The sequence below is a fragment of the Monodelphis domestica genome, chromosome 1, assembly GCF_027887165.1.
Source record: "Monodelphis domestica isolate mMonDom1 chromosome 1, mMonDom1.pri, whole genome shotgun sequence".
Lineage (NCBI taxonomy): Eukaryota > Metazoa > Chordata > Mammalia > Didelphimorphia > Didelphidae > Monodelphis > Monodelphis domestica.
Genome location: NC_077227.1, coordinates 247950962 through 247974434, shown reverse-complemented (window position 1 = coordinate 247974434; position 23473 = coordinate 247950962). Strand labels below are relative to the sequence as shown.

Here is a 23473-nt window from a genome sequence, read left to right as displayed (position 1 = left end):
TGGTGAGTAGGGTTTGAACTGGCTAATCAGCCATGGGCACATGGTCTTATTTTGCATCCACTTTATTCCTTGATTTCTAATGATCATTAATAAACCTCCTAAACTATAATGTTTTTATTATTAAGATTTAATTTTAATTTTTGCAATAGTTTCCCTATAGCAATCATCTGCAATTTATTCTATGTGCATATGCATATAAGTATCTATGTGTATACATATATGTGAGCACTATAGGATAATAATTCTATACACTTACATAACTATATATATATATATATATACATATACTGTATTATATAGATGTTTTAGATTTTTCCCCCATTTGATTATTAGCTCTTTGAGGATAGAATTTGGTTTTTCTTATTTTAATTTTGCCTTTCTTTCACATAACTAGCACTTAGCATAGTGACTGGCACATGGTAGGCACTTATTATATATTTGCTGACTGACTAATATAAGTTAATGACTCAATGAGACAACAAGAAATTTTTAAATAAGGCTGAAAGCAAATATAATGTAAAATAAAAAGTTATTTTATAATGGATTAAAGAGGGGGAAACAATCTAAAAATCATTGGCTACCAGAAAGCTATAACAAAACAAAAAACAAATAATAACTTCTTCAAACAGTTAACCACTCTAGAAACTCCAAAATTAAAATGTTCAGAAATGCTCAGAACAAAGACAGACTCAATCTTTAGATATTTATTAAACTCCTATAAAAGAAGGAATGAATAAAATTGGTAGTTTGAAGATGCGGGAGTTTTGCTGGATGGCAAAAGACAGAATGCATAGAAAGAACTCTTAGAATTCTGAGAGTGTATTTGTTCAGTGCTGGAAAACTATCAACCTGAGAGGAGACAGTGTGGAAACAGTGAAAGAGACATAGTTTCTGGACTTGGCTCTCCCTCTTTTCTAGTTTTTGATCCTTTCAAGTCTCCTATTTGGTTCCAGGCAACAAGATCCTTATTATATACACATCTATTGAACTCCTCACCCACCATGTGCTAGGCAAGTGATGGCAAACCTTTTAAAACGGAGTGTCAGGCCCCAACCCCACCTTACCTGCCAGACCAGACTGAGTGGTATGGCCTTCCCCCAACTGGGTGCCAGGCTCACCCTGATCCCCTGCCTTACCCCACCCAGCAGAAGGAGGAAGCACTCCCATTGGACAACTGGACAGAGGACTGGGTGAAGTGAGGAATGTCCTCAGCAAGTGTAGGGAGGGGGAGGAGAGTGGCCTGAATGCTCTGCTCCCCTCCAACTCTGCCATCTATGAGCAGCCCACCTTACTGTGTGCTCCCACTGGGCTGCTGAGCAGAAAGGCCAGTGATGTGAAAAAAATGTTATCAGGCATGGTGGAGAGGGGGAGGGGAGCAGCTCTGCCTGAGTCCCTCCACCTTTCTAGTAAAGAACTCTGGGGGTGGGGTATGTGGGGGGTGTGGCCTGTATGCCAACATGGAGCACTCTGAATGCAATCTTTGACACCAGTGCCATAGGTTCACTTTCACTATGCTAGGCAATTAGGCAATGGCCTAAGTGCTAGCAATACAAAAAGAGGTAAAATACAATCTCTCTGCTCTTCAAGGATTTTACAATCTAAAGAGAAAAGATAGCATAAAAACAAATGAATACATATATACACATATATGTAAGTATGTATGTATATAAAATTGATGTTGTTGTTGAGTCATTTTGATATGGGACTACACGCTTCTCCTAGATACCCCCAAATCCCAGAAAATGTCCCAGGTCAGAGTACAGAAAAAAACTCATTTTTCCTTGCACTCCTGCAGTGCTGAGGGAAGGTGTCTAAGCTGAGAGAAATACCCCCTCTGCCCTCTCCCCTTATTCTTTTTTTTTTAATAGGCAATGGGGGTTAAGTGACTTACCCAGAGTCCCACAGCTAGGAAGTATCTGAGGCCAAATTTGAACCCAGGACCTCCCATCTCTGGGCCTGACTCTCAATCCACTGAGCCACCCAGTTGCCCCCTTTCCCCTCATTCTTGATAAGCACAGATAGGTACCTCCCAGTTTGCTTCTGATAAGCATCTGTTTTATATCCCAGATATCTGATTATCCCCTAAACTGGACAGATCACCCCCTCTTGACTTTGAGGCATAGGGCATGGCCACATGACCTATTTCAGGTCCCAGAGTACCAAAAGACACATCATTCCATCATCATCCCATCTCCAGCCACATAGACACTATTCTCAGGAGGGTATAAGTATCCCAAACTCCATCTCCTCTGGGAGGCAACATTCCACCTACTTTGCCTCCCTCAGCCATTTGACTTAATAATTAAACTGATATTCAATTTAATAAATCTCTCTTTTATTTTTAAGCTAATTATTGGAGTTGTCATTCTTGGCCAGCACACCCATCCAGTCCGAATCTGGGGCTCCACCTCTGTAGCTCTCCCACATCATTTTCAGTCATATCCAACTCTTTGTGAACCCATTTGGGGTTTTCTTGGCAAAGATACGAGTGGTTTGCTATTTCCTTTCCTACCTCATTTTACAGATATAGAAATGAAAGCAAACAGGGTTAAGTGGTTTGCCCTAGGTAAAGCTAGTAAACTTGACTAAAAATGCCTAAGGCTGGATTTGAACTCAAATCTTCTTAACTCCAACTCTAACACTCTATCCCCTGAGTCACCTCAAAGTCCATTAACAAGCCATATATAGGATAAATAGGAAGTAATTAACAGAAGGAAGACACTGGAAATAAGGTTTGCAGGTTTCCTACGGAACATAGGATTTCAGTTGAGACTTAAAAGTAACCAAGAAGGTAAGCAATAGGAGTAGAAGGGGGAGAGAATTCCAGGCTTGGTGGGATAGACAGATAATGCCTGGAGCCAACCAATGGAGTTTTTTGTTTGAGGAATATCCAGGAGGCCAGCCAGAGAAGTGAAGAGTTTGTGTAAGAGTGTAAGGTAAAAAAATAAAATAAAATAAAATAAAAATGGAAAGGTAGGAGGCTAGAGCTAGGATGAAAGAATATTAAAATATATATATATATTACAAACACTAAGAAAGAATTCAAGTACTGAGTAGCCATGGTCAGGAAGAAGAGATTTAGCAACTACCACAATAAAAGAGTATGATATTTCTAGAGGCAAAAAATAAAGATTTAAAACCAAAAAGAACTTACCCTTAAAAGGGGAAAGGGTTAGGGGAGATCAATCTTTAATGAAGCTGAGAACTTCTAAACATTCCTAATGAAAAGATAAGAGCTAAGGAAAAACTCTGAAATTTAATCATAGAAATCAAGAGGAAAAAAAAGGTTAATCCATTTGAGCAGTTGGAAGGAATTATACAAAGATGGTATATTTACATTCTAATGGGGGGAGAAGAAGCAAATGCCTCCTGAGAATTCGAATATCATCTAGGGAATTAGATAAAACTCTGGGAAAAGTTTTGATGATTATTTGATACTTTGATTATTATAAAAGAATGAAAAAGGAGGGAAGAATAACTTGTAGAAGAAGACAAGAACTTATTCATAGAATCTGGATGTATAAATAGAAAACCATAAATAAGGAATATGGAAATAGATAATGGGGGCAGAGAGTGTTTAAAGGGAAGAATGTGAATTCCAAAGGGCAAGGTGCAATAAATTAGTATATGGATAGTACATTTTGGCTGTGGCTAAATTTTTTTTTTAAAGGGTAGAGAATTCTAGTTCAGACAGAACAGACATGCATTTTGCATATAAAAGCAAATCTTCATCTCCCTAAATGTTTCCCTTTCATTACCTTTCAGTTTCCTAACTTTTACAATGGTTACTAGCAACTTTCAACACATTTAAAGATCCTGACTGGTGTTTAGGTGTGTTAACTGGGTTTTGGAGAGTCCCAAAGTTTGCCCAGGTCTTGAGAATTTGCCTTGGGGGAAGTCTCAGACTAGTGTAGTCTTAGACTAAACAATAAACCTTAAAGCACTTAGTGATCTCAGTTTAGGTAGGACAAGTAAATATAATCAAATTTCAAGTACTCTTTCTTCTTAGAAGTTTCTCCCATTGTATCAGAGACCTCTCCCAGGTAGCTCAACCCCTGGCTGGAACCATCCTTTTGTATCCATTGTAGTTTAGGACACTCTCTAATATCCCAGCCTCTGGCTACAGACTCTTCCTAAGGCTGCTAGTAACCAGTCCCTACATTTGCTGTCCTTAGTTCCCCAAAAGGTATATAAGACCCCTATGTTTTATTATTCTTTGGAGAATCATCTTTGCTGGCATGTTTTCCCAGAGACATTGTCTCCAGAGCTTTGACTCTGTGTGGCACCTGATTATTAAGGACTTGTCTCTTATTCTGATTAAAGATTTGGTTTTTATGATTACTTCAATGCTTCTATGTTTTTCCAGTTGATAGGTGCAAAGTAAAAAAATTGTGATTTTTGAGAAAAGAAAAAGTGATTCCTATTAAATTGAGGGAAGGGCAAAAGGGACAAGAGAAAATAAAAAGAAAATTATGATTAATTCTTATCTCTAGTAAATTTGAATGAGTAGAAATTGAAACCATACAACAGTCAAGTTTTGCAAATGATTTGTTTTTTTTAAAACAACTTGTCAACTTCTTCCTACATTAACATGAGTATTTAATAAGAAGCCATAGTTTTATTACTCTAATAGAAAGATGTAATCAATCATTAACCTATTAAGAAAATGATGCTGTTCAAAAAAAAGTTATATGTACCCATGAAAACCTTATTGGGGAAGATATTTTAAATTAATTAATTATTTTTTTAGGAAACTTATTGGGAAAGCAAATCAAAATATGCTACAAAAACAATATTAGTTTTGTATAATAAATAGAGGGCTACTAATCATAAATTAAATATGAGATCTGTTAACTGCTGTGAATTTTAAAACTATTCCACCCTAATCAGACTGTACTTAAGAAAATCTGATTTAGCTATTTCCTGATCAGTAACAATGGAGATACTTGGAATAACAGAATCAGGTCTTGGAAACTAATTTCTCCACCCTTCTTAGTTTAACAAGATTAGGAAGGTCTCCATCAAACTCAAGATTTAATTATCTGAGGAAATGGCCTTCAACAGACATGTGCAGAAAAACGGACAGAACCCTGGGTTGTCCTAAGTCAAGCTAAGGGATCATTGGTACAGATGAGATGCAGGAAAGTGACGTAAAACAATCCATAAAAGGCACGTCACTTCCTTTCTCTTTCTTTTTCCCTGGAGAAGGGACTCTGGCTGAGAGGGTGCTAGGCATTTTGACATCTTGGAGTGTTGGTGGTGAGTTTCCCTTGAGCTGATTCAGGTTCGGGCATCAGAGTTTAGCCCTTCTTTTTTCTGGAGTTCCGGCTGACTCTTTCCTCCTTCATACTCCAACCCCTTATTTCCTTATCTCCTGGTCACTAGTTATGCTGGGGAGAGGGAGAGAAAAAAACCTACTCCTTCTCCTTCTTCCTTCTCCTTAATCTCCTCCACTATCAATTAAATCACCATAAAAATTTCCAGCTGACTTGGGTATTTTATTATTTGGGATTTCCCCTGGCGACCACTTAAATTTAGACTTTTCAGTCTCAACCATAATTTTAACCTTTATATTGCTTAGGAGGTGGTTTTAATATCATATAATGAGATCAAATAACCTCAGAAAGTATCATTAAACAAATAAAAATTTAGAATCTCTAAATCAAGTCAGGATTTTTTTTTTTACTTTCTATTTGACTGTTACAATAACACATGCTCACAAGAAAACAATAACTTGTTAAAATAATTAATTGTATTTGCAACACACCTCTAATTGGTTTGCCTCTATTAACTCATTAACTTTAACAGCACTAACAGGATTATAAAAAAACAAATAAGATGTGAAAGAAATATTACCATGAACTAAATTAGCTCCAGAAAACTCAACTCTACTACTCTAGGATGTTTTTTACCACTGAACAATGCTTTGATTGTAATAACTTTGATGGAAATATTTAGATTAAAACTTGTCAACATCGAATCTAGGAATCCCAAACTTGTTACCTAGTGAGATCTGATGAATCCCAATTTTCAGGACTTGCCTGTAGATTGGAGACCCCAAAGCTTGTACTTGTTCCCTTTTCCGATGGGAATCTACCCTGAAGAGAATCCCAAGCTAGCAGTTTCAGACTGAGTGGGAGACCCTCAGGGAAAGGACAATCCTGGTTGGGTGAGACTAAGCATATGCTAAGGACCCTCTTGGTTTTAGGTAGTCTCCCCTATTGTATCAGAGCTTTTCCCAAGAAGATCCACACCTGGGCAGGAATCATCCCTTAGTATCTATTGTTAGTAGCCCCTTCTCTTACACCCTACCCTCTAGCTACGATTCCTTTCCCAAGCTTGATTGTATTCTGTCAGTGTAGTTTGAACACTCCCATTTTCTTTGTAGCTATAGTGATATCAATCATCTTTCTCTGTCCCTGGACTCCCCAAATGGTATAGAGGTCCCTCAAATTCTTTTGTGCCTCGGAGTCCATCCTGAGTGGGTGGCACTCCCAGAGGTCAGTGACCAGGGCAGCCAGAGTTCAATCCAGAATCTGTGCAGTCGTGGGGAATGAGCAGCTTTGTTGTCGTGGCCTATTAGCACTGAGGCCTTTTAGCTCTGAACCCCTTTAGCCTTTGATTAAAGAGTGATTTTGACTATTTAATAGTTCTGTGTTTTTTCTAATTAACAAACTCAAGAAATGAAAATATGAAAAGGTTAAAAAAAAAGACACTTCTCAACTTAAGAATCAGAATGAAACTAAAACTGTAAACTCTAGTTCTTAAGCTATCACTTCCAATTGTCTTTTAAATCACTGAAATGAGGTCAGAAAGACCTTAGTCTAAAACTTGTCTTAGTAGCTATGTGACCCTGAGCAAGTCACTTATCCTGTTTGCCTAAGTTTCCTCATCTGTATAATAGGGTTGATAATAGTAACACCTACCTCCCAGAGTTGTTGTGAGGATTAAATAAGATAATAATTGTAAAACACTTGGTATAATATCTGGCAGTCAGCTTTATTGTAAAAGGTAGTTATTACTATAACAATATCAATTATTATTTTAGGGCACTCTCCAATGTTATGCAGATTATAATGCATTTACATCTCCATATTCTATGCAATACACATAAATATCCATTAAATCCTCCCAAAAGGATATAAACAACACATTGGAAGCCTTCCCCTAGGATTTTTACACTTTGTAGGTAAGAATGAGGAGTTTGGTTCCCTGTTTTCCTTTGTTTTTGATACATGGCTGGCTGATGTCTCTTTCCATAAAGACATTATCCTGATACTCTGTTTTATGCCACTTCTCTTCTATGAGTACTCTTTAGTACCATATTGTGCCATAATTGCAGCCTCTACACATCTATCTCTTTTACTTTTTGGCTCAATATAAATTTGTATTCTCCATGAAACTGTGATATTTACTGATTCATTTTGCAATTCCTTAAACGAAATTTAGCCTGATCTCATCATCATCTTCACTTCTTACCAGGTTTCACTCTCCATCTGAAATATTTATACATAGTAAATGTACTGATAAACTAATTAAATGGGCTGCCCAGCCATCTTCAATGTTATAACTTGCTTTGCCCTTCACCCAGCATCAAGCTATACTAAGTGGTAAATACCAACTCTTCCCAATTACCTGAAAAGGAGAGAATGAGGTCAGAGTAGACCACCATACTTCCTTCAGCCTAGAGAGGTTCATAGGTTGAGGAAGTGAAAGCCTACAAAAAAATAGCAGAATTAATCCAGTCACAGAACTAAAGAATGGAGATAACTAGGATTTGGGCTAAGAGTACATTGGGTCTACATTGGGCATGAAGGAAAGAGTATTTAAATCCATCTAAGCCTAAACTTCCCTCTCTCAGCACACAAGAAGCTACCTAATAAGTTAGATACTAAGGCCAAATAAAAAGTAAATTTCCCCAATGTGGGAGAAGGTTGAGATAGTTTAGTGGTCCTATCTGGTACCTGGGTTAAAGGTCCTAGGGTAAAACTATAATCAAAGGCAAAGGAGTCAAAAAATAATCTATAGGAACATAGAAAGCAAAAGGTTGAACTTTTCAAAGATCTCAAAGGGAAGAAAACTCAGTTAAAACCCCAGTACAAGCAGATAATTTAGAGGAACGATAATAAAATCAGAAAGGAAGATGAAGGAAATTTAAATACCTAATGTAAACATAGAACCTTGTGGATTCCTAAGAGAATGTGGGAGCACAGTAGGATTTTGAATCAAGAGAGAAATCTGGATCTTGAGAGATGTTAGATAGACCAATTAAGATGATTTATTTCATGCACAGCAGAAATAAACAGCAGAATGTATTAAAAAATTGAATCTGCAGTCATGAACCTATCAAAAGAAGCACAAAAGAGAACAAAAAAAATATGTAGAGAAAATACAAATATATTGAAGAATAAATTTAGAAGAGAAGCAAAAAGCAATAACAGTACAAGAACATATGATCACTATTCAAGCAAAACACATTGATCTTGAAAAAACAAGATGTATAGAAATAATTTAAGAATCATAGGCCTCCCAGAAGTACGTGGCAAGTCAAATTCACCAAAGGCAAGAAATAATCAAAGAAAACTGTCCTTAACTTCTACATAAAAAACAAAGCATCAACTGAAAATTTTCAGATTGCCACCAAGAAAATCTCTACTTCAAACATTAAAACTCCAGGACACAAAGTAATTAGCTTTAACCATTACAAAGACAAACAAAGAACTTCACAAGTAACTAGAAGAAAGATTTTCAAATAAAATGAGAATGAAATTCAAATAATACAAGACTAGTCTGTACCTTCTGGAAACTCTAAAAGTAATGGAATAATATATTCCAAAAAATCAAAGCCCCAGGAATCCATAATGAAATACCCTGCAAACTTGAGCTTAATTGTCAATGTAAAAAAGATAGATGTTCAGTAAAATAAAATAAATTGAAACTTGCTAACAAAAAAAAGTAGATTACTCAATTTGTAATTGACAACTGAAAACAGACAACAAAAATGTAAGAAAACTAGATAAGTATAACAACAACAACAAATCCTGAAATTCTACTTTCTGGAGGGATTATTAAAAGAGAAAGGCACTAATCAAGAAAAACAAACAAACAAAGGAACCATTAAGAGATTGCTTCCTAAAAGTAAACAAGAGAATATAAAAGAAATGAGAAGTGACAGTTGAGGAACTGGCCGAAAACATCATGGATTAAATCCAGCACTATCCCCTACAAATAACCGAATAAATTTTATGGAACTAAATTATAGCATGGAAAGTTGCATTAAAAAAAAGGGAGTGATAATGAAGAATGTAATGTACCTTAATAAAGTCCATGGTAAACAATAAAATGAAAATACCTCCTACAGTTTCTCAACAAGAAGAGAGGCTATGGGCATTGACCATAATTCCATGGTGAAAGCATACAGTGATCCCTAACCTATCTTGGGAGTTAAGTTCCAGAGAACCCTGGGGTTAGGTGAAAATCTGTGAAGTAGCAGCAGCATTATATTTATTTGTGTGTGTGTGTGTGTGTGTGTGTGTGTGTGTGTGTGTATTTTTTTTTTAAGACTTCATAAAACCCTTCCCACTCTCCTATAAAGCTTTTCCACACTATTATAAAAACTGAGCCAATCAGCGCTAAGGATACAGAACTCAGGCCTGTGGTTGGTTGCCTTTCAGTCAATACTGTGCTATGTACAATCTCACATTGGCAAACTTGCACAAGTGGTGGTGGCGTACTGCATTTCCAATGTGTAAAATATGGTATTCATCTGCAAAATCCCATGTATAGCAAAAACTCTGCATTACAGAATTAGATTAAAAAAAAAAAACACCCCACAATACAGTGAAGTCACAATAAATGAACCAAGATATAGTGAGGGACAACTGCATATCCACTTGGTCACTCCCATGAAGAGAAGATATTTCTATGGGAGAAAGGGAGTTAAAAAAGGATATTTAATACTTAGAGAAATTACTTACTATGACTTCATAGACAACATCATATCTCAGGAAAAGGGAAATCAGTATATATGGTAGCAACTCTCATGCAGAAGGATGAGAGGTCACAGACGCAAAGAGAATATTCCAAGGAAATAGAAAAGAAAATTATTGTGGAAAGAGCAGGGGTAAAACTGAATTGAATGATTTGGGATATAGGAGAATTTTTACTATTAAACAATGTTTCTATTCTTACTATGTTTCCCAGGAAGTCATATGTTTAAGAAAAGTACAAAAGAAAAACAAAAGGGCAAGACAGCAAGACTTACACAACAATAATACAGAACCTGATTAGAAGAAGGAATGCAAACTTGGTCCTTAAGAAGCTTTAATTCCATGAGTAATGCAAAGAAATTTTAAAAAGGAATAAGTAATTTTATAAACCATGAATTAAGGAATAAAAATTAGGATAGATAGGAGAATTAGTAAAGAGGAAAAAGGACATAAATCCTTTTAGAAAAAGAAAAAAAAAGAAGTTGGAAGGAATGTAAAAAGTGAAGATTCTGATTAAACAATTAACTGAAACAAGGAAAGAAGAGGGGGAAAGAAATGAAGAATTAAATAAATAAAGAGAAAAGAGAATCGGTCTTTAAAAAGTCCAAAATTAGGAAAAGTGTTGACAAATGAAAGAAGGAGATTGATGGGTAAGGGTAAGAAATTTGTAACAAAAGGATTGCCTAAAAGTAATCATAGAAATCCTAATTATAGGGACAAAATACCATCTTAAAAGAAATAGAGAACAAAAATGTAATAGAGAAGAACTGTCACAAAAGCAATTGAAAATGAATGTTTCAAAATTACAAAGAACCAGTTTGGCCTCAAAGAAGAGATGTGAGAGGACATTTTTCCCTCTACTATTTTGCTGAAGTGGAATATGATCAAATGTGTAACACTGAATATATTGTCATATATTTTTAGTGTATTAATTGGATTTGTGACTATTTTCCCCCTTTTCTTCTCTGTATTTTTTTCTTTTCTTAAAAAAATAACTCTATTAAAAAGGAATGGCCCTCTTAAATGGGAAAGGAGAACTCTAAATGATATATAGACAAAAATATTTTTTGTTAATAAATACAATTTATTTTAATAAATTAGAAAAAATTCCTTTTCTCCTTAGATTCTATAAAGTTCATTCTCAAGGACAACAGTGAACACTATTAGTAAGCAAATCCCCACCACTCACCTTTCTTAATATGAATAATCATTGAACAAAGTAGCTTCCACAGTTGCTTCTAAGTAATTCTAACATGTACATGAGGAATATGTGTTTGAAAAAAAGATCTTCAAAAGCATAAAATAATTGTCTAACTAAATATTAATATAATTCCTTAAAATTCTATACTGCTATTTATAACAGATAAATTAAAAAATAGGTTGCAAAAATAATACGGTTATGTTTTAATAAATAGTAAGCAACTATATATTTTTCACCACTTAAAGTACTACATATAGATGGTTTAGAGGACAGACATCATTTCTTTTCTTTGTATTTGCCCCATTTCTTGGCCTTATTTCTTTTAAAACCCTTACCTTTGTAAACCTCAAATTTCCTTAGACTTATAAATGTTGGAAATTTCACCATTGGGATATTTCATACTTGGAAAATTTCTTACTGATAGTCTATTGGAATGGGAACCCCATTGGCATGGGAGGTTCTTTCTCTTCCCTTCTTAAGATTACTTTAGGACAGAAACCCTTTGCTGAACAATGGAAAGGACTTTGACCTATGCGTAAGCATAGAACAGGAATTTCTTTGAGTCTTGATTGATTTTAGAATTGATACAATGGAGATACTTGGAATAAATCTCCACCCTATTCAGTCCTAATAGGATTGAGTAAGGGCTGCAGCCTAGATCAAAATTTAATTATTCCAATCTCTACCCTACTCAAGTTAACAGGATTTAGAAAGGGCTGTAGCAAAAGAGTAAAGATTTAATCATTTGAAAATATGACCTTCAACAGACATGTGCAAAAGCCAGAAACCTCTGGGCGGTCCTGGGTTAAGCTAGAGCCTCCATTGGCACAGGGAAATTGATGAACAGTGATTGGTAGATGGGAGAAAGGAGGGGAGGAACTTGGATGGTTTCCTTAAAGATAGGAGGGTCTGAAGACTCCAGGGAGGTTGTTGAGGTTTTGGTCGGTGTGGTTCCTGGGCTCTGAGGAGGTTTGCTCTGAAGGAAGCTGAAGGTGGGGGCCTCTGAGACTGTTTCTCCATTTTGGACACGTGAGTAATAGGGACTGATCTCTTTTCTTTGCCCCAGCTATCTAAGGGCTTGGGCCTTTTGGCCCAGCCTAAACAGAAGGGGTATTTAAGCCCTATTCCCTTCTCTCCCTTTTTCTCTCTCTTTATCTCTAATTCCTTTCTTACTCCTATTGTAATTAAACTCCAAAAAAGGCTGACGGCTGACTTGAGTTTTTCATTTAGGAATTACATAGCTGATTCCTTGGCGACCTTAAATTAATATATATCAGTCTTTTAAAGTGATTCCTTTGTAACATTGTGGCTGACCACACGGGAGTCTAAAGAATCCTCTCAATAAAACTTTTGAAATTCCTTGCCTTTTTACTATACCGTCTCACCACTTAGTCCTTTTTTTTTTAACAAAAAACTTGGCTTAAAGACATAGCTGCTAGAACACGTGAGTATAAAAAACTTTTTCTCTTTTCTCCTTAAGTTAAATTGGAATCAGCAGTTTTTTCTTTTTCTTCCCTTTAATCTTAAGGGACAGCTGGGTAGCTCAGCGGATTGAGAGCCAGCCCTAGAGACAGAAGGTCCTGGGTTCAAATCGGACCTCAGATACTTCCCAGCTGTGTGACTCTGATAGACAGAAAACAGCTGTTTTAGATCTCAGCAACAGGACTCTAAAGTCCTGGCTGGAAGAGCTGTTTCTAAATATCCTTTCCCTTAAGGAACAACTTCCTGCATTAAAAAAAAAAAACCCTGTGGAAAGTTTGTTGCTTTGCCCTGCTCCCCACGTGTTTTGTGAAATTACAAAATATATATATAAAAATGAGTACTACATTCTTTGACAATTATATGGCAGCTGAAGAAGTAGGGGCATTGAGGAATGAAGGATACCTCCAAATTTTTATATTAATAGGTACTGTCATTTTTGTACTCCTCAATACTATATTTAGAGATGAAAAAATAAAAAATATTGTGGATAAAATAAAACAAAATGAGGATAAAATAAAACAAAATGAGGATAAAATAAAACAAAACGAGGATAAAATAAAACAAAATGAGGATAAAATAGAAAATATTGAGGATAAAATAGAAAATGTTGAGGATAAAATAGAAAAAAATGAGGATAAAATAGAAAATATTGAGGATAAAATAGAAAATATTGAGGATAAAATAGAAAAAATTGAGGATACAATAGAAAAAATTGAGGATAAAATAGGAAATATTGAGAATAAAATAGAAAAACTTGAGGATAAAATAGGAAATATTGAGAATAAAATAGGAAATATTGAGGATAAAATGGAAAATATGGAAGATAAAATAGGAAAAATTGAGGATAAAATGCAAGCCCAATTAGAAGATCTAAAAAGTTTCTTACAGGATCAATTGGCAAACAACCACTCTACCAGAAACAGACCTGTTTCTGAACCTTTGAATGAGGAAATTTCCTTCCCTGAAATAGAGATGGAAAACACCTTCCTTATAGCCCAGTTAACAGACTGCTTCTCTCGTGTAGTGCAAATCTTGTCTGAATTTAATCCCCAAAACCCTTCCCCTGCAATCCCAGCTTCTCATGTTCCTTCTCCTACAGAAAACCAAATTCCGATGCAAGGGAGATCTTGTCCTCCTAGAGAAACCTGTCCTTGTCAAACTGACCCACAGGTGCAAAATTCAACTAGAGGCCTGTTTCCTCTAAGAGAAGTACCTGAAATAGGACGGAATGGGGATGTGGTGACTTTAAGACATAGGATACCGTTTACTCCCCAAGAAATAAATGAATTTACACGAAATATCCCCACATATGAACAAGATCCTTTTCTAGTAACAAAAAAGATGAGAGACATATTTTTTCAGTATAATCCGTCTTACAAGGACGTTGAGAGCTTACTACAGGCTTTTTTAAGTGAACGTGAAAAAAATAAAATAATTGCTCATGTCAACAAAACCCGGGGGCGTAATGCAGCACATTGGCCATCTCAGGATCCCGAATGGGACTATAATAATCCTGAGGATTATCTACAACTATACCGTTGTAGAGAGGCCATCCTCACGGCCATGAAGGAATGTGCAGACAGTACAGATAAGTGGATGGAACTGGAAAAAATTAAGCAAAAGGAAAACGAAACACCCTCCAGATTTATGGACAGAATTATCGAGTTTGGGGACAGATACTTAGATTGGGACTTAACTAAAGAGAATAGTTTAAGACAAGTTAGAAGAATATTTGTAAACAATTCTTGCAAGGCAATTAAAAATTATTTTAAAACACAATGCCCAAGATGGTCAGATATGGACCTTGAAGAATTGCGAAAAACAGCTATATATGTTTTAAAGGGAAACGAAGAAAAGGAGAAAGAAAATAATGATGACATGGAGGAAATGAAGAAAAAAATAAGATATTTAATAGATAGGATAACTAAATTAGAAAGTGGGCATGACAATGAACCAACGACAATTGCCCCTCCCCAGAAATCCAATTATCAATCCATTACTTGCCACTTCTGTGAGAAGAAGGGCCACAAAATGATGGAATGTAGAACCTTTCTTAAGATGTTTGGATGGAATACACAGTTTAATAATAGTTTTAGAAATAATAACTATAGAAATTATGATAATGGTTATAGAAACCAGAATTCTAGAAATTATAATAATGACTATGGAAATAACTATAATGAATATAGAAATAAGAACTTTAGAAACCAGAATTATAGAAATAGGAATTGGGAAAATGACAATTCTCCAAATGAAGAAAATGATAATACTCAACAACAATATATGAGAAATGGCGCTCGTCCAAAAAATACTCGAGGTGCTAATGATCCTCAGAGAGGTGCCCTTCAGGAGGGTGCCCAGGGAACTTCCCAGTATAATAAAGATGATTCTTCTTAGATTGTATTGATTTTGTTGATATTAATTAACCTTTTTCAGTTTTTTTTTCTCTCCTCTCCAAATAGTAGGAAAGATGAATAAAGAACTTAAGACTATGATTGGCAAATTATGCACTGAGACCCATTTAAAATGGCCTGAAATTCTCCCTCTGGCCCTATTTTATCTTAGAAGCAGGCCTAGAGGAGACTTACATATTTCACCATTTGAGATGCTTTTTGGACATCCGCCTATACAGGCTAAGCCTTTCTCCCCGGCTTATACATCGCAATTAGGGGGAGATATTACTATTGCTTCCTATATACAGGAGTTACAGCACAAACTACGTGAACTTCATGAATCCGGAGCTGCAGTACAAGCTGGACCATTAGCCTTTTCTCTGCATGACCTGAACCCAGGAGATAAAGTTTATATCAAGAATTTCAAGCGAACTGGAGCAACTGAACCTTCATGGGAAGGACCATTCCAAATATTATTAACTACTCCAACATCTATAAAGATTGGAGAAAGAGACTCTTGAATTCACTGCTCACATGTGAAGAAAGCATCTTCTGCTGAGACTGATTGACTCTATCCTATCATATGAATTGTGACTCTATCTTATCATAAGAATTGGAGATAATAATCCATAGACAAATGGATGCTGTTTTTCTTTCAAGAATATATTGAATTACTGATTTTTTTTCTTATTTTTTCTTATTTCTTTTCTTTTTTGATCAGAATATTTGATTTTTTCTCATTTTTGTACTGAAGGTACACATAATTAATACTAATATTATTTTTCCCTGCAGTAATACAAGTTAATATATATACTCTTGCTATAATATCAATATATGCCTAAAAGCTTTAAACTATGGGAACCTGCCATTTATTGATAAAATATTATAGGACTGTGATTAATGTTTGTGTCTGATTCCAGGAAAAGGGATAAAAACAAGGAGCACAGACTAAACCTGAATAGTGCCAATAGAGCACACATGAAATATTAAAGTGAGACTCGAGGTTGCGACGCTTAACTTATGTTTAAGTCGTAGGACTTCCTTGTATCTACACTCTTTTCGAAATACTCAAACAAGTACAAAGCTTGACTATCATGCTGGCTCCCTATATCCCTGAGGAAAAAATCAGAAAAGGGAATGACATTTCCCCATCAAAATAGAATTCTAATTCTTTCCTTCTTATATTATGGCAACTTCCTGTAGTCTTGGCTACAAATGGCTAAGTGAAATATTACTGCATTCTGTCCTACATACTTGTGGGATAGAAATTACTTTAAACTGGACCTATACAAGGTCTATTTTGAATTTTTCTTATGTTTTTGATTATTTTTCTATTCTTTTGATAATTGACACATACACCCCCATAACTGAACATTGCATTCTGAGCTAAACTTGATATTTTTTTTAAATACTTACTTCAGGGGGGATTGCATTTTAATTTAAAATCTAAGAATTTTTGAATTTTTTTTGTTTGAGATTGTATTTTTATAAAAATCCAAGAATTTTGTTTAAGATTTTACTTTTATAAAAAATTCAAAGATTTTGATTTTGTTCGAGAAAAGATCTTCAAGAAAGAAGCTTGAAACTTTTATATCCAGAGAATGAACTGTTGCAGAAAGATGCCAAAAACCTACACTTCATCAAGAAGATCAAGAATGAACTTTGGATGTGATTGATTGGACTGAACTTTTGATTGAACATTTATTGTAACTGTACACATTTATGCCAAAAGGGACTGCCCCTAATTTGGCTTTCTGTCAATGCGCCTAGCAAACATTGGTTTTGCTTTCTTTTCTTTTCTATTTCCTCTCTCACTATTCTAATTTCTCTTAGAAAATTGAATATTGTGTATATCTTTAGTTAGAAGTGAATTTAGAACTACAAAATGATTATGTTAAATGATCAATGGGGAGACTAGTCTCCCAATGATCATCAGGGGGGATTGTAAACCTCAAATTTCCTTAGACTTATAAATGTTGGAAATTTCACCACTGGGATATTTCATACTTGGAAAATTTCTTACTGATAGTCTATTGGAATGGGAACCCCATTGGCATGGGAGGTTCTTTCTCTTCCCTTCTTAAGATTACTTTAGGACAGAAACCCTTTGCTGAACAATGGAAAGGACTTTGACCTATGCGTAAGCATAGAACAGGAATTTCTTTGAGTCTTGATTGATTTTAGAATTGATACAATGGAGATACTTGGAATAAATCTCCACCCTATTCAGTCCTAATAGGATTGAGTAAGGGCTGCAGCCTAGATCAAAATTTAATTATTCCAATCTCTACCCTACTCAAGTTAACAGGATTTAGAAAGGGCTGTAGCAAAGGAGTAAAGATTTAATCATTTGAAAATATGACCTTCAACAGACATGTGCAAAAGCCAGAAACCTCTGGGCGGTCCTGGGTTAAGCTAGAGCCTCCATTGGCACAGGGAAATTGATGAACAGTGATTGGTAGATGGGAGAAAGGAGGGGAGGAACTTGGATGGTTTCCTTAAAGATAGGAGGGTCTGAAGACTCCAGGGAGGTTGTTGAGGTTTTGGTCGGTGTGGTTCCTGGGCTCTGAGGAGGTTTGCTCTGAAGGAAGCTGAAGGTGGGGGCCTCTGAGACTGTTTCTCCATTTTGGACACGTGAGTAATAGGGACTGATCTCTTTTCTTTGCCCCAGCTATCTAAGGGCTTGGGCCTTTTGGCCCAGCCTAAACAGAAGGGGTATTTAAGCCCTATTCCCTTCTCTCCCTTTTTCTCTCTCTTTATCTCTAATTCCTTTCTTACTCCTATTGTAATTAAACTCCAAAAAAGGCTGACGGCTGACTTGAGTTTTTCATTTAGGAATTACATAGCTGATTCCTTGGCGACCTTAAATTAATATATATCAGTCTTTTAAAGTGATTCCCTTGTAACACCTTCCATCTTGGAATCAATATCCAAGGCAGAAGAGTGGTAAGGGCTAGGCAATGGGGGTTAAGTGACTTGACCAGGGTCACATAGCTAGAAAGTGACTGAGGCCAGATTTGAACCTAGGACCTCCTGTCTCTAGGTCTGGCTCTCAATCCACTAGGCCAATGTTTTATAAAAGACTAAACTGATATCAAATGGGATTTTTCTAGAACTTTCCTTACAAATTTATCATATGTACACATTTTATATGAAAAATACCTATTTTAAAATTATACTTATATACTCATATAGTGCCTTATAAATTTATATTCATATTATATTCATATTTAGAATATATTTGTATCTATTTTTCAAGTCAATGAAATACTTTCCTAACAACTTGTCAGGCAGATGGTGCTAGTATTATTCTCTTCACTTTTCAGATGATGAAATATAAGGTCTGGGAAGTTAAAAGATATACTAATTGTTAAGTATAGAACCTTGGAATTAAACCCAATCTCCAGACTCCAAATTCCATGCTTTTCCGCCAATGTCACTCCGTTTAGAAAAATCACCAAAGTAATTTTCCTAAAGTTCAACTCCAACAATGTCATCCTCCCAACTCAATCAACTCCAGTGGTTCCCTATCACCTCCAAGATCAAACACAAAATCCTGTTCTTCAGTACTTCAAAATCTAACTCCCTTCTACCTTTCCAATCTTCTACCTCACTCCCTACATGTACTCTTCAGTCATTGATATTGGCCTCCTTATGGTTCCACAAATAAGACACTCCATCTCTGGTTGTTCTCTATACTTTGAATTCTTTCCTTCCTCATCCCTGCCTTCCCTAGCTTCCTTTAAGTCACATAGAAAATCCCACCTTCTAAAGGAAGTCTCTCCTAACCCCTCTAATGCGAGAACCTTCCCTTTGTTATGTTTTTTTTCTAATTTTTATACACTGTATATAGCTTATTTGTACATAGTTGTTTGCTTATCATCTCCCCCATTAGATGGTGAGCCCCTTGAGGTCAGGAACTGTTTTTTGTCTTTCTTTGTATTGAAAGCATCTAGAACAGTTCCTGGCACATAACTAGGGTGTGATAAATGCTTACTGACTGACTTACAGTATTGTTTGAGATGAGACAGTAACTTGCCTGTGGAAAAACAGAAAATATAAGCATCACACTAATTCATTATCCTTTGTTCTCTTAATACTGAGTGATTTATTTCCCAAATTAAAAATAGCAACTCTGAAGACATTTTAGTATCCCTGATCAAGAAATTTGAGCAATATTCTGCAAAACACTAACACCCACAGAACTTTGCCTCAGGGTTATGGAATTCTATAATTTCTAGCCCATTTATTTCCACACAATAAGAGCTATTTAGAATTAGAGAAAGGGGAAATAACAGCATCTATCCTAGAATCAATAGTCAAGCCTTGTTGTGTGGATATGTCTACATGCTATGCTCATTTGCTTACTATAAATTTAACTTTGCTTCCTTATGGTCATTTTCAGAATGGAAAATGGTCTTCCCCCCCCCCCCCAACCTTTTCATCTACCTGTAATATTCTAGCCATATTTTTACCTGTGCCACCTCACTTAACCTGGATATCTGAATGATGACTCTTTCTTGGAAACCAAACCTAGCCTACATCTTCCAGTTTGGTCTGACAAACTAGATGTATTGAGTTACTCAGAACTCACAGAAACTCTTGGGGTTTATACAAACTTGCAACTTTCTTCCCCTTGCCCTTAGTTATACTCCCCAGATAATATATTTTTCTACTCATTGTACCTCACAGCCAAGTCTAACTCCTTCTGGTGTAACTTGTCCTATGGATACCCACAATTCAACCCTGACGTGATCTCTCTCCACCTTTTCCAGCCTTATCACTAAAAGAAAGAACTCATTTGGCAGATTTATGAAAACAATTACTGAACAACCTCAAAAGTCCTTCTAATGCTGCAAGATGTCAGCCCTGGCGATCTGAATGGTGATTCTACTTCCCATACAGTTTTTGTCTTCTGATTTGAAATCTTATCTTTAATATTTATAGAGCAACTCATTTGTAGTTGATAGGAATTACAAAATAACCTATCAATAACCCAAACCTATCTTTCTAGTAAACATACTCAATTCTTCCTTAGTCTTCTGGTTAAGATTTTCTTGCTTGTCATGACCTCATACTGTAGAAAAATGGTTTCATCTCATGTAGCATTAAAAAATATTTTGATACCAGGATGTTCAATCCTATTAAAAGATATTAGATAAAAAACTGCTTACACAGTTGCAAAATAAAGAGCCACATACTGATCACAGTCACCTCTTCCTAACATTTCATTGAATAATAGCAATGAGAGCTTCCTATTCCAAAGTGTGAAAGGTTATAACTCAAACCAAGTTATAGGGCAAATGTATTCATGTTATTAGAATCAACAATTTGAGGACAATGGAGAAAAAGATATTTTTATAATCAGACAGAAAATGTGAGCACTCTGGAGAAAATCAAAATAACAAATTTAATGCACGGATATTACAAAAATCTATCATTTCATTGGTCTAGGTATATCCTCTAATGAAAATCACAACTTCTGTATACCATGTTAGACTGAGTTGCTATGACCAAAAAAGAAAAAAATCTACTCCTTGGTAATAAACCTTCTAGTGATAAACCTCCTCCCCCTCCAAATTAGCTAATCTACTTACTATTCAAAGAGTGGCTGGATTTATATCTGAAAATTTTCCCAACACAATAGGATCTACCTGAGCTAACAATCTACTGGTATATTCTTTTTTTTTTAACCCCTTACCTTCTGACTTAGAATCAATATGGTATATTGGTTCTAAGGCAAAAGAGTGGTAAGGGCTAGGCAATGGGGGTTAAATGATTTGCCCAGGGTCACACAGCTGGGAAGTGTCTGAGGCCAGACTTGAACCCAGGACCTCCCATCTCTGGGCCTGGCTCTCAATCCACTGAGCTACCCAGCTACCCCTTCTATTGGTATATTCTTAACATGTACAGAGTGCAGGACTTAGAATCAGGAACACCTGATTCAAATCCCATATCAGGTACTTCTTTCTGTATGGCCCTAAGCAAGTCACTAATTATTAATTTCCTTATCTGTAAAATGAACTCAATGAACTGTAATACCTCTACCAGTTTGAAATCTATTATCTATGATTCCATGAACCCAGTATCATTTCAACATTATAATAAGGCAACTTCAAGGGAGGAATGAAGAGAAATCATAAAAATGTCTTATGAGTAATGAAAACAAATGCTCTTTAACATTAAAATTGTTAGATGAGATCATTTTAATTAATATTGAGCAACCTAAATATATGAATTCAAGGTCTTCTAACTTTCTGAGGAAAATGGTTGCTGTAGAGTATAAAATCATTGCTAAGCTTTCATATAAAATGAGCACATCATTGCAAGGTTTAGGTGATTTTTTAAATTAATAGCATAAAGCACAAGGTAAAGTGAATTGAGGCAAAGTGACGGCCTAACTAACTTTAAATGGGTCAAATGTCAGTATATCATTTTTCTTCTTTATGTATAGCCATGATATGTAGAGACTTCAAAGGATTCTACCAAAACAGAACACTACATAACACCAAAATTATCATTTTAGTCCTTTGTTTAGTTCTATTTTTATTTGTAGTCTACTAAATGACAATCCAAAAGGCTTTGACCCTTAACTTTAAAAAATGATACAGAGTAAATGCAATGGTTTAAAAGAATGTTCATACTCTGCTACCTAGTACCAAACCTTGTAAGCAACCATGAATATCAAATATAACACAAACATTTTAGAGAGAATTGGCAAACTTTAAAAATATAATATAATTATAATTTTCTTCTTTTCCAAAGAATTTTATCAGTCTTTTGTTTTCATATCACATTGAATTCCAAATATACTTTGCCCTATCCAGCCATCCCTTATAACAGCTTTGTGGCAGAGAAGAGTCAAACTTGATTTCAAACTTGATACTGTGAACTCCCAACAAGGTAACTCCTTTACCAACACGGATTTGCAACTGCTCTGAGAGCTTATTGGGGCCCTGAGAGTTTGAGTGACTTGCACTGAATCACACAGTCAGTATGTGCCAGAGGCAAGACTTGAGATCTTTAAGATCTTCCTGACTCTGAGATAGGTATTTATCCAATGTCAAAATGTATTTCCAATTTTTTTTAAATGTAAGCAAAATCAACCCAGATATCTAAAGCATCTGACAATACATATCCAACATTCCATGACCCTGATCTCCCAACTCTCCAACAAAAGAGAACAATACACCTTTTCTCTACTCATGTGCCAGTTCCTTTTCAAGCTACCTAGGAAAAAATAGGATTCAAATGTGAGGTGATATAACAAAGAACTTAAGACAGTATTTTTCAGGTTTTGAAATGTATTAACTTTGGGATTTCAAACAATTAACTTCATTAAACTAGTAATTACCTTACTTTCCGCTAACCAACGGTGTGGGTCATGGCGTACATCATGATGTTTATCACCTGTACTAGAAATAGCCTAAAGGGAAAAAAAAACACATTAGATTAGATTTTGTTTTTTTTTTCCTTAAAAATAAATATAAACTAGAACAATATTTAATGTTATCATGTAGACATAAAGATTTTGTTTAGATGAACTAAGTTTAGATTGAATAATAAATTAACTCAAAAAATCCCATACTATTTATGGACACCATTCCTCTCAGAAAAAGGAATGAATATCTAGCAAATAACATTGGTTTTCATTTACTATAGTGGCTAGAAAACCTGATACAAACCTAGAACCACTATAATGTCAGCTTTCACAAGACCCACTCTAGAAGCAATAGTAATAGGGAAATTATAAGGTTTTCACTTGGGGATTTTATAGAGGTTGATGAATCTATAGAAACTCACTAGAGGTGATTTTTTTGGTAAAAAAAAAAATAAGGGGGGAGAATATTACATGCAGGGTAATTACTAAGTGAAATTTTATGTGAATTTGGAAAGGATAAAGACTAATTTTTTACTACTTTGAAAAGAAAATACTTGTTTTTGTTTTGGTAGTCTATAGATTGATTTCCATTATGTTTAAGATATGTATTAAGGACAAGTTCTTTTAACAAGAGTCAAAGAAGGGTCTACCCAAAACTGAATAAGAAAGTGAGGGAACAGGAGAGAAAGGAATGGGAAAAAATGGACTTTGTTCCCAGTAAGAACTTAAGAACCAGCTTAGAATTTCAGGCTATGAATAAGGAACAAATAAATAAGGACACAAAAATATGTTAATTGTCAGGTGAGTATAATATAAAAAAAAAATCCATAAGCTGTGAAAATAGCCTTTGGCAGTCTACAAAGGAGAGAGACATCATTAGCAAAATAGGAGTGAATATCAGTAAAGTTAGAAATAAAGTATACCAATGAAAAAATATACTTGTAACTTTTCTTTCTTTGGTGTTCTAACTAGAACATAATCAGAGTTCATAAATAGAAAATGAAATTAATTGATGTTTTGTAAACTA

General features: G+C 35.3%; 1 protein-coding gene across 13 annotated transcripts in view; it reads right to left on the bottom strand.

Annotated features, from left to right (window-relative positions):
* Nucleotides 1-23473, bottom strand: part of CEP128 (centrosomal protein 128) — a 566439-nt gene that overhangs the window by 314025 nt on the left and 228941 nt on the right. For all 13 annotated transcript variants that reach the window (XR_008914955.1, XR_008914954.1, XM_056810609.1 and 10 more), the window contains one exon: nt 22420-22491. Coding sequence is in view for 11 of the 13 variants with exons in the window: in XM_056810609.1 (XP_056666587.1) it covers nt 22420-22491 (72 nt within the window). In the remaining 2 variants the exon portion in view is untranslated. The remainder of the gene's footprint in view (nt 1-22419; nt 22492-23473) is intronic.